The sequence below is a fragment of the Heloderma suspectum genome, chromosome 1 (genome assembly GCF_057233095.1).
Source record: "Heloderma suspectum isolate Gila_16-S chromosome 1, 16-S_ref, whole genome shotgun sequence".
In the NCBI taxonomy this organism is placed as follows: Eukaryota; Metazoa; Chordata; class Lepidosauria; order Squamata; family Helodermatidae; genus Heloderma; species Heloderma suspectum.
In genome coordinates this window covers 388,974,759-388,986,838 of record NC_139458.1, presented here as the reverse complement: position 1 = coordinate 388,986,838, position 12,080 = coordinate 388,974,759, and the positions used below count along the sequence as shown (strand labels likewise).

Here is a 12,080-nt window from a genome sequence, read left to right as displayed (position 1 = left end):
GGCCAGGCCAACCCGCAGCAGGGCCTCCAGCCGCTGCTGGGCTGGTGCGGACGCAAATGGCGTCCTGAGTAGGGGACGCCATTTGCGTCCCTTTGGTAGCCCATGATAGGATACGTAAATATTTACGTAGCCTATCACGGCTGAAGCAGGGACGCAAATGGCGTCCCCTACACCATTTGCATTCCCATTTTATCCGTGATAGGCTACGTAAATCTTTACATAGCCTATCACGGGCTACCATAGGGACACAAATAGTGTCCCCTACTCAGGATGCCATTTGTGTCCACACCAGCTCGGCAGCAGCTGGAGCCACCGCCGCTGGAGCCACAGCCGGAGCCACAGCCAGGTAGGCTCCGTTTCACGGGGCTTTCGCGAGGTGGAGGGGTGGGGGGCTCCGTTCCGCCATGGATTCCGGGGGGCTGAATTCACTGGAATTCGGCCCCCCTGGGATCCGTGGTGGAATTCTCTAAAATCGCTATAGAAATGTTCAGTGTCAGGACAGAGACAAAGATGGTCTGTAGCCTGGGAGAGCAGGTCTCCTATTATTTTCCAACTGGAGAGCAAGTCAGAAAAGGACACTGTTGCAGAGATCACCTGATCCATTCTGGCATATCGATGGAAGGGCTGGGGTTGCTGATTTCCCTACAGTTCCCTCCCTTGGGCAGAGCTGGGCAGGTGGTGGTGGTGGCAGCATACAAGCTGAAACCTTGTTCAATGTCTCTCAGGTTCTCAGTTCAAGGTCTGACAGATAATGAGGAGAAAAATGTCCCCATTTGGTTGTGCAGACTGACCTAGCCTAGCCTAGCTGTAAATTCTGCCTTCCTCCTGTTGCCAACCCTGTGCTCATTTGGTGGGGGACAGGGCAGTAAGCAGGTGGAGCCAAAAGGCAAAGAACAAAAGGAAATTGGCATCATTTGCCTTCAGTACAGTCAGCCAACATAATCTGAGAGGCATGCAGCCGCCTACGTTGCACTGAGCTGGCCAGAGTAGGCCAACTATTTCTGGCACTGTTAAAAGACCAAAAATAGGCAAACATGAGATCCAGCTTCCTTTCACAACTGCTTGCACCTCCTTAGTCCATCTCACACTTTCAGAAATAATGGTTTTAAAATAATTGATGTGAATAATGAAATTATTACTACCACTACTATTACTACTACTACTGATCTCCCACCATTTTACAGTCAAAGTATTCAAGGTGGATTTAAATTGCATATTTATAGTACTAAAATGTATGTTAAATTAGGGTCAAACTACACACTACATACATATGGGCAGGAGAATAAAGTCCTTAACTGTTTCATCGCCCAAATCCAAAGATTGGAAAATGAACTACTCCAGATCATTCCCCCGCACCCACCCACCCATGGCTTTTCCTATAAAAGAAAAAAAGGGGGGTGAGAGACTGCCCAGGTTTGGTTATATATGTCAGGGTGGAAACTGAGCCGATAGAACCCCAGAGCAGTTCTGATTCTGAGGAGGAACAGCAATCCGTGGGAGAGGAGCTAGCTCATCCCTCACAGGCACAGCAGCTGGAAGAGATTCCTCCTGCCGGCATTCCTGGGATAGATAGTGACCCTGGCAGCGAGAGAGTGCTGGAGGGGGACTTGCTGGACGCTCGGCGTAGACGCAGGGAGCGACGACAGATGGAGGGCACGGAAAGGAGGCGTAGCGCTTGTTTGGCGCACAAGCAACGGTTGCGTCCTGAGGACCTGAGGGAAAGAGGGAGGATCTCTCCCTAGCCCATAAGTTCAGGGTCTTCCTGTGATTCTCCTTCAAACAGGGGCCACAAGTTACCCACCCCTGTTTTAGCCCCGCTATAGTGCCAGAATATATAGTGCTACTGAAGTCTACTGAAAAAATATAGCAGTCACAGGGTAATGGACAGGGGAGGCTGAGCACCTTGGATAGCTCCTTTAGAGTTCTGACTGATTCTGACTGAAACCCAGAGCAGATTCACCACCCTATGACCTCAAAGCCACCAGCCTCCATTGGTAACAGGACTGATCTTCTAATGAACAGTAGTTTCTTGTGAAATAATAACAAATAGAGGGCATTAAAAAAAAAAAAACACCTCCTACATTGAGACAAGGCCCAGTTCTCTGATTATCCACTTGACACCAGAGAATCATTATTAAATGTAGCCTCAGCAAATTACTCTCCTCAATATTCTCAAGTTTTTAGGCTTGAGACTGCATAAATCTATGCCTTCCAAAAAATTATTTTTCACATAGTGCTTTTATTTAGCTGAGATTTAGTCATTTTTAACCTATTCATATTAGAACAGGCATTGTTAACAATGGACTGATGTTGAGCCTCACTCAAATTGCAAATATTTTTTTTCATTCCTGAGGGAGATTGCAAGGAAGTTCTAAAATGTGAAAATGCCAGGAAATAATTTTATATACAGGCATAAAGGATCACACTAAACTTAAGTGTAAACATTGGGACCACTTTGGGGTATGGCACTTTAATTAATAAAAATCCAAATACCAATGGATCATAATTGGAAAGTCTATAATCACCTACAGAAAAGAGGGAAAAAAACTAATTTTTGAATGAAATATCAAGGGGAATGATGGTGTGTAATTACAAGCAACACCCTCTTATTGCAGCTTTCCGCTCGTCTCTGCTGCTAGCTGAATATAAAGGAGTTCATTACTGAAAAAGCTGTCAATTTTAACTTGTATCTATTAGGCCATGTCTAAAGGGAGAGTGGGATTCTTGCTATTTTGGATCATAGAAGTATTAACACTGTACTTTTTATAGGAGGATGTGCACTTAAGGTAGAACTGAGTTGACAAGTCTGTCAAAGTAATACAGGGCATATGTTAGAAGCTAGAGATTTCATACCTGGCGGAGAGGTGAAGAATGTGGTCTTGGGAAGGAAAGGAAAGGAAAGGAAAGGAAAGAAACCTGTCCAACAGCTAAATGTGTAATGCAAAGTCAGAGATGGGACTGGGAGAAGAGCAGTATCATAGAATAATAGAATAGTAGAGCTGGAAGGGGCCTATAAGACCATCAAGTCCAATCCCCTGCTCAATGCAGGAATCTTAAGTCAAAGCATCCCTGACAGATGGCTGACCAACTTCATCTTGAATGCCCCAAGGGTGGGAGAGCCCACCACCTCCCCAGGTAAAAAAAGTCTCAATACAAGAGAATTCCCAAGCAGCGATGGAAATAAGCATAATTGCTGTGCTGCTGCAAATGCCCTCGTAGCACGAATTAACAGGACTCCCAGAATGAGCCTTGAAGGGAGCAAAAACAAGTGGCAAAGTGGTTGCTCCAAAAATAACAACCCAGAACTGCAAATTAGGAGCCATTTCCCACATTATAAAGAGGCAAACCTGGGCTTGCCACCATGATACCTTCAGTGTTCAATATTATCTCCCAAGCTGCTTAACATCTATGCCAGCCTTCCCCAACCTGGTGCCCTCCAGATGTGTTGGATTACAACTCCCAGCATTCCCCAGCCAACCCTGCTAGTTGGGGATGGGACTTGTAGTCCAACACATCTGGAGGGCACCAGGTTGGGGAAGGCTGATCTTCATGAAACCCCTGGGAGAGGTTGTCAGGAGCTATGGAGTTTGTTGTCATCAGTATGCTCAGCAAATCCAGGTGAGGCGGTGTGAGCCTTCAATGCTCACCTGCAGTCAGTGGTAAACAGAATGAAGGTGAATAAATTTGAACTCAGTCCAGATAAGGCAGAGTTGTTAGTGGGGGATTCAGTGGACCAGTTGCCTGGGACTATGCTTGTTCTGGACATAGTCACACCCCTCTGTAAGGACCAGGTTTGTAGCTTCGGGATAGTGTTGGGCCCAGCACTGTTCCTGGATTCCCAAGTGGCAGCTGTGGCTGGAGTGCCTTTAATTTATTTATTTATTCATTCATTCATTTCATTTCTATACCGCCCAATAGCCGAAGCTGTCTGGGCGGTTCACAAAAATTAAAACCAAACAGCATACAATAAAACAATTTAAAATATATAGAACATTAAAACCACAATATAACAATACAACCACAATAAAACCTAGCAGCAGTGCAGGAGTTTAAAATACAGAGTTAAAACAGCAAAGCTAAAAGTTTAGAAAGCTAGAATGCTAAAATGCCTGGGAAAATAAAAAGGTCTTCACCTGGTGCCGAAAGGAATACAATGTAGGTGCCAGGCGAACCTTTTATCAGCTTTGGCTGATAATGCTGGCTACACTCTCTGCTGGAAGATAGATCTGGCCGCTCTCATTCATGGCTTGGTGACTTCTAGATTAGACTGCTGACATGCACTCTACATGGGGTTGCATTTGAAAACAGTTCAGAAACTTCAGCTAATGCAGAACGCAGCAGCTCACCTGTTGTCATATATCACCTGTTTTGAAGCATCTGCACTGGCTGCCAGTTTGTTTCCAGGGCCAAGTCAAAGTGTTAATTCTTACCTTTAAAGCCCTAAATGGCTTATTTTAAAGACATCTCCTACCATACAACACCTACCTGCCCCAGCACTTAAGATCTTCTAATGAGCCTGTGTTCCAGATTCCATCTCTAAATTAGCCTCCACCAGGAAAAGGACATTTTTGCTAAGAGCTCCAGCATGAGGGAATTCCCTTTGGGGGGCAGGGGGTTCAAACAGTGCCCTTCCTCTGATCTTCCACAGGAAAAAAATGGAAATATCTTTGTTTCTGTTAGCCTTTGGGTATTGATTATTGTTTTGCCCTGCTGTATTTTGTTTTTAGCTGTGCTGCAACTTTTTGTTGCTGGTGGGTGGTTGTTGTTTTAGGTTCTGTTGTACTTTAATGTTGTAAGCCATGATGAAACTTGGGTGGATAGTGGTCTATAAAATAGCTTTAATAAATAAATATAATGTGGAAGTGGCCCTAAGACAAGTTGGAGCAAGACAAACAAGCACTTAGACTGTATTTCAAACTTTTAGAAGTAAAACTACACTAAAGCCAGGAAACCACCAAGTGGTTGGGGGAAAGGGGATAGGGCCAGGGGAAAGGGGTGTGGCCATCTGGGGAACGCCAGAAGGCTAGATTTTGTCCCCAGGAAGCCTAGATTTCACCCCCAGGTCTGAGCTTCTGTGCTGCTGCCTTAAAGAGAATGGTGCCCATGAGGAATTTGACACATTTTGGAGAGTTTGTTGGTTGTGCTCTTTCTTTGTGCTCTGTTTTAATTTGCTTTGTGCAAATCCTTTCCTTATAGCTTCGAATGTCTTGGCTCCTCCACGGCATCTTGCTTGGAGATGTTTCCCTGGTCCTTGTCGAGAACAAGACTGGGAAGGAGCAGAGCAGGAAGCTCTGGCACTTTGATAACAGAAAAGGATTGGGGGTCTGGCAGAAGATGGTCAGGCCACTCCATGATGTATCAGACAGGTAGGAGACATTACACCATCTTTTTCATTCTTTACATCTTTTGACTCACAGGTGTCTGGAATTCTTGAGAGCACATCTCCCATGGACCACCAAGGGCCAAACTACAGTTGATGTTCAGTGTATCTTCTCATTTATTGTGCAATGTGTTTTGTTGTTGTTGCTTTTAAATGCAAATTGAATGAGCTGTGGTCTGACCGTGAATAGGATCAGAGTTAAGCATGGAGCAGGAATTTAACCATTTCTTCTGGTTCTGTGGTCCTGGGGAAAATTCTCTTCTGAAGCTACTATTTGCATGGGGTGGAAATCCTCCATGCCTGCTCTGATCTAGGGAGGAATCTTCCATCCCTATTCTGATCCCATTATTACTACCACTACTCAGCTGATGCAATTTGCACTTCAAAACAAATAAATCTTTACATTTAATTAAGACTCATTTAACAGCACCTGTCATTAGGCACTAAGACTGAGAGCTTTTCTACACAAAACATTTATTATGCACTCATCATTCCTTACTCATGGTTATTTACAGGTTCTCTAGACAACAACAACATCCGCCAGTTTTGCTTCTGTTGTTTAAGAGCTATTATTTCTGAAAGCAAAAGAAAATGTATTTTCCTAAATGTGGAATTGCATTATTCCACTCTAGCACAGCACCACCTAGAGATTACGTAGTGGGAAAACTGAAAAGGAAAAGCTTTTTGTGTGGGAGCTTTTTTACATGAGGCATTTATTGTGTGCTTGTCATTCCCTGCATTGTCGTGGCCCTCCAGTTTTGCTTCTGTTTTAAATAGCACTTTCAGCAAGTTTTTTTAGAGCAGGGAAAATGTGGAAGTATTTGTGAAAGCAAAATACAACACCTTTTCACTTGTGTATTTGCACTGTTCCCACAATAGTGCAAACACTGCCACCTAGAAGTTATGTAGTGGAAAATCAGGGAAGGAAATGCTGTTCATGTAGTGCTCAGATCTCAATTCCGCAGCGAAACCAAAAGTAGATACAGCACATTAACAGCCTCATGTAGAAAAGCCCTAGAACTTGGATCTCAATTTTGTGACAAAACCAAAAGTAGATACAGTGGACTAACAGCCTTCTGTAGAAAAGCTCTGATTCTGTGGTTGCCCCTGATGTCTGATAAATGCATGATAACAAGGGGTCTCTCTTTGAGTTAGTGTTAGAGATCATTCTGATGGGACATAAGGAAGGACTCAGTCCTTTGGGTTATGTTGGGCCCATGATGTTATAGTTCAAAGCCAGTTCCTTGAACTGAGTCAGTTTACAGGCAGTCAGTTTAGATGCTGGATGATGTGTTTCATGTGCTTCTAGGAACCCCCATCCCCAGCAGATAATTCACCCCTCTACCACCTTGTGAAAGTTAAGTTGAATTCCAAACCCCACCCACTGCTGAAAATGTCAACAAAGTTCTCCCACCTGCATCACCCAGGGCATTTTTCTTTTGCTCCAATTCCCTCCCCTCCATGGCTGGGGGTGGGGGGAGAGTGGCCAAAATGTTCAGGTCAGCTGTCAGCATTGCTTGCCTGCCACTTCCCTGAGTGGTGAGAAGTTCCCAGGGCAGCATTATTCAGTTTGGTGCCCTTTTGATGAAAGAATACTGGAGACTTGCAGTAGTTTTGTAATAATTGCTGTATTTGCACATTTTTTAAAGCAGAGCATAAGAGGAGGCCAACAGGCTCCCTCCCAGACAGGAGATCTACTAACCCTCATCAGAGATGCCTTGTAGCCCAAGAGATTTCACCTTCAGCATACTCACAGCTATTCCTGTCTTTCTTTGCCACCCCTTCCTCACACACACCTCTCCCAAAGACTGTGAGCTACTCTCTCTCTCTCTCTCTCTCTCTCTCTCTCTCTCTCTCTCAAATATGCACACATGCATGCAGACACAAACACCCCTTTCATCGAAAAGGGTCTCACCATCTCCAAAGTCTTGATATATCGTTCCAACACACTGATCTCCCACCTATCAGGGAACCATTTCCTTACAGCTCCCAGCAACCAACCATTCTAGGCTATTAACCAGCAATCAACCTAATGAAGGAATGATTGACTAGAAGCCACAACAGTATCTATTTATCCCAGCAACATTTCCCATAGTGCTCTAGAAATATGGGAAGTCACTATCTAGATAAGCCCTTTTTGCAAATGATACATTCACTGCTTGTTTGCACTGAGAGAATCTCAGCCTTAGCTCTTCATTCAACTCATTGTTCCAGGAATAATGGATTTCATTATAACGGTTACCTTGCTTCTTGAGATATTATGCAGAGAGTGTCTTTCATCTTGCTGACCCTTGAAAGAGCACAAAGGCTGCTAGTACAAGAGGGACATCGACACTGGATGCATAATTAATATGTAAGATAAAAATATCAACATTTGTCTTATTTTGCTGTTCCTCTCTGCTGCCTTTGCCCTCCATAGCAAGACGTAGTTGCTTGATTCCACTTAGCTATGTTCCATTTATCTATGCTATCCTTTGAAGACAGCTTTACTATTTTGCTAGCATCATTTAAGAGTAATAATTTATTTATGTGTTGCCAAGGTAACATCCCCCCTCCCCGAACTATATCTATACTTGTGGTATTTTCTTGCAAGGCCCTATCCTAACATTGACATTCTACACACGATTTTACTACTTTCCTTTTAAGTATTTCTACAGTCAAATGCACATCTATGCATCTTCATGAGTGATAATCACATAGACACTTCCCTCCAATGGAACACTCATCCTTTCCCTGTACTGTGTACTCTGTGTGATCTTGGGTCTAAGCAGAATTAAAATAATACATGATTCAATGTATGTCTTTTGAAGCAGTTTTAGGATTGTGAAAATAATCTGTGCAACCACTTTGTCAGGTGTGGTTAGAAAAGTATGCTCAAATACAAATGCATGTGGAATCTATAACAAAATTGGCTCTGTGGTGTGGTGCACAGCCAGCCCAAGATGTTTTGCTTCCTGAAGCGAAGAACAAGATGGTGCCCCACCCATTCCATGTACAAACACTGACTGAACTGGTAGATGAATCTGTCCTCATCACCGACAATGGGACAATATCCGCCACTGCACCTGAAGGCAGCAGGCTAACTTAGGGGGAACAGAGCAGGCTGTATGGCACACAGGCCTTTCCTCCAATGCCTTTCTGCTGCCTCCCAGGATCTGCTGCCTGAAGGGAGTGCCTCACTCTGCCTAATGTTAGGACCCAGACCTGCTGTGGTGTGTGTGGGAATATGGCAGATCGAGAAGCCCAATTCATGCATTCAAAGGGGGTTAATATCAGCACATGAGGAGAAGGCATGCTCCAGCCCTGCCCCTCTCCCTCATCATGTTTGCTGCCTTCAACTCACGGCGGGCGCTAGTCTGAAGAGGAGAGCTTCCTGTATCCCTGGAGGCTATCCAATATCCATGCAAGCCAGAACACAGATTTTCCAGCACTCTGGGTCATGTGGAGAGCCTCCATAGATACAGGAGGCTCTCCTCTTCAGACTGTCACCCTCCACAAGTTGAGGGTAACAAATATGATGAGGGAGAGGGGCAGAGCTGGAGTGCTTCTTCTCCTCATACATTGATTTTAACCCCTTTTTGAATGCCTGAATAGGGCTAGAGAAAATGGCTACGTTCACACAACACACTAACCCATGATGGTTTATTTTCCACAACAACCCATGATGTGTTAGCATGTTGTCTGTGGGATTTCTCCCCCGCAACACACAGTGGGTTATTTCCCCCAAATAAGCTACCCTGAGAACCCACAGGTCTGAGGTAAGGGTTATTTTACCTATGGCGGGTTAGTGTGTTGTCTGTTGCATCAGTGTGGGTTATGGAGATCGCCTACAGGGTTGCTCAGCAAGAGTGGCCAAAAATGCTGCCGCCGCTCTGCTCCTCTTGATCTCTATTTCCACCACAAAGGAAGCTGGGATACCTGCCCAGCTGGGTGAGGGGACTATAGGAGGAAGGGGGTGGGTGGAAATAGACTACTCTGTGCAGCTTGTTTGCCTAAGAGCACAGTAGGTTGTTTGCATAACCACCTACCCAGTGTAGCTTGCCACCCACCATAGGTTAACGTGATGTGTAAGCGCAACCAACGTGTGATCAGGTCATGCAAACTCTATAAGAAATATGGTGTATATACATGTCCAGTGGCTGGTTTTTCAGGCTCCAGGGAAATATGCCATTCCATTCCCAGTCTAAATATAGATTGTAAGTGAATTGGGACTGGGATTAGCTTTCATTTATTGTTACTCTGTAAACAATAAGCGAAAGATGATCCCTGTCCCATGTCACTTACAATCTATATTTAGACTGGGAGGAGAACAGCATAATTCCTTAGAGCCATTGGATGCTTTTGCCTAGCTTTGAGCTGTGTTTAATGTCCAGGATTTGGATGAAACATAGATGAAGTTTTGAGGGCAGGTGAAAACACGCTGAAAAATTGAGGTGCTTTGTGACAACAATAGAGGTAAAAGCAAAAATAAAAAGCCAGCATTACAAGCTGGAAAAAAAATCTTAGAAAAACAAAACAGGCAAGCTTTCCCCAAGAGTTCTCAGTGAAAACTCATAAACACTAATATTGATTCCAATAATACAGATTAGCCACCCCTTTTAACTTCCCGTATTCAAAATCAGGGTGGTTAAGATGCAAGAGCAGAGTCTTCAGTGCATTGTTTTAAGTTTTTGATCTGTATTAGTGATCGTGAATATTGCTGAGAGTTTGGTCTGTCCTGATTACTGTGAATGGGCAATGGATGAGTGGCCAGGGAATGACTTGGACAAAAGAACAGCAATGTTCCTTGATAGCTGGGAATCTCTTTCCAAGCTTTTGGAATGCAACACCTATCAGAGTTTGGGAATGTGACTTCCTCCAGCTATGAGAGAGGCAGAGAAACAGTGTTGAGACAATTTTACAGTTTTGAATTTGGGGTGTTTTCAGATGAGGGAAAACCTTCCTCTGTTTTCCTACCACTTCTTCCACCTTTTCTGTTACTGCAGAAAATCTGTTGAGGAGAAAAATATGAAATAGCGGCACAATGCTTTCTAATTGTGGAAGCACCCTAAGAGGTAAGAGCTTGTTTGAGACCACCCGGCAGAATCGACATTTGAACAGGGGACTTCCTGGTTCACAGTGCAGGGTGCTTCCAGAGGCTCCTAGCACTAAGAGGGAAGATGCAGTAAGAAAACACAGGGTGGTCCTGAATAGAAGATGATGATGTCTGGACTGTTGTAAACCTTTGTGGATGAGGCAGGGCGATAACACCATAAAACCCTCATCCGGAAGCACCCTTAGACTCCGAGGGCACAATCCTATCAGGATAGTCGGCTGCCTCCAAACTCGAAAGTGGCTGACTATCCAATGCAGGGTGGGTGGAACACAGCGGGGATCCTCTCCTCAGGTCTCCAGCCTCCCTGCATTTGGTTGTCTAGCTGGGGACCTTGGAGTGGGAGCGGGGAAGGCCGCACAGCACATAGGAAGTGTCGTAACGACACTTCCATGGTCTCCTCCCCCCCCCCGCCCCCAGGAACACCCCCTTTTTGCCCACGCTGCACTGCGTAGAGTTACAAGCACGGAGACGGGGGAGAACTGTGCTGCCTATAAGGTGGGGGGGGGGCTGTTTCTGGGAACTAAGCTCAGAACCATCCAGACACTGTCTAGCAGCCATAGGATTTCTGTCTGAGAGTGGCAGGCAGACAGCAAAAGAGTTTAGGGTGACTTAGATAAAACTGGGTTTTATAAAACTGGGAAGGTTAGAAACAGTAGTCCTGTTCAGGTGTTTGGTATGTACTGAATGCATAAAGGGACTTTCGCGCATGTGCCTAGATAGCCCCACTCCCAGATGGTGATGCATGCACTGACCATTCCTCTCCCAGCTGGCAGTGTCAGTCTGAGGGGAGCTCTATGTGTATATCAATGTATGAGAATAGGGCTCCCTTCACAGGGATGTGTACCATGATCAACCAAAATTTGCATCTCTATTGAGGGAATCTTACACATGAACATCTGTGCACACATAGGCCCCCATCAGATTGATGCTGATTGTGCACTGCCGGGAGGCATGGTCCGCACTTGCATCAGCATCTAGGGAGCAGGGCTAACTTGGTGGATTCTTGGAAGCCCCTTCACACATTCAGTATCCACAGGTACCGAATGAACAGGGCTAGAGATTCTGTGGGAATATGATGCAGGATCAGAGGTTTTGCTGCCCCTTTTGTCAGCTTGCTTCCACTAGGCTTGGCTTCTATATTTGTAAAGAAACAAATAGTCCAAAGATACCATAATTCTCCATGGCTCTCTCATCCAAAGGAAACTAAACTGTCCTTGGACATGACTGCTTAGGGAAGAGAGGAGTGCATACCATTATAGAACCAGAATGCTGTAATGATTCCAGTTTAATGAACATAGGATCAGCAGGTGTGATGTCATATATAGATATATAGATATTTATGTGCATGCAATACAGGTAGGGATGGTGCGGGAGTCCAAAAAGGGGGTGGAGTCCAATGGACTCCCTCCATCCAGCCTCCCTGACACCGCACACCAAGCCCTGGGGTGCTGACGAACCCGCCTGCCCAGCATCCTGGAGCTTGGCGAGCAGCTGGGAGTGCTGGGGGCTTGCCACACTGGGACCTGCCCTCCCCGTGCCGGCTATTAAGGAAGCTCTCAACAGCTGGCCTGGGGAGGAAGGGCCTCGGCAGCACCCCAGCACTCT

The 12,080-nt window shown here is 45.2% G+C and overlaps 1 protein-coding gene across 1 annotated transcript in view; it reads left to right on the top strand.

Moving 5' to 3' along the window:
* ALK (ALK receptor tyrosine kinase) overlaps positions 1 to 12,080 on the top strand; it is a 903,954-nt gene that overhangs the window by 766,071 nt on the left and 125,803 nt on the right. The window contains exon 9 of the mRNA XM_084820831.1: positions 5,197 to 5,366. Coding sequence (XP_084676957.1) covers positions 5,197 to 5,366 — 170 coding nt within the window. The remainder of the gene's footprint in view (positions 1 to 5,196; positions 5,367 to 12,080) is intronic.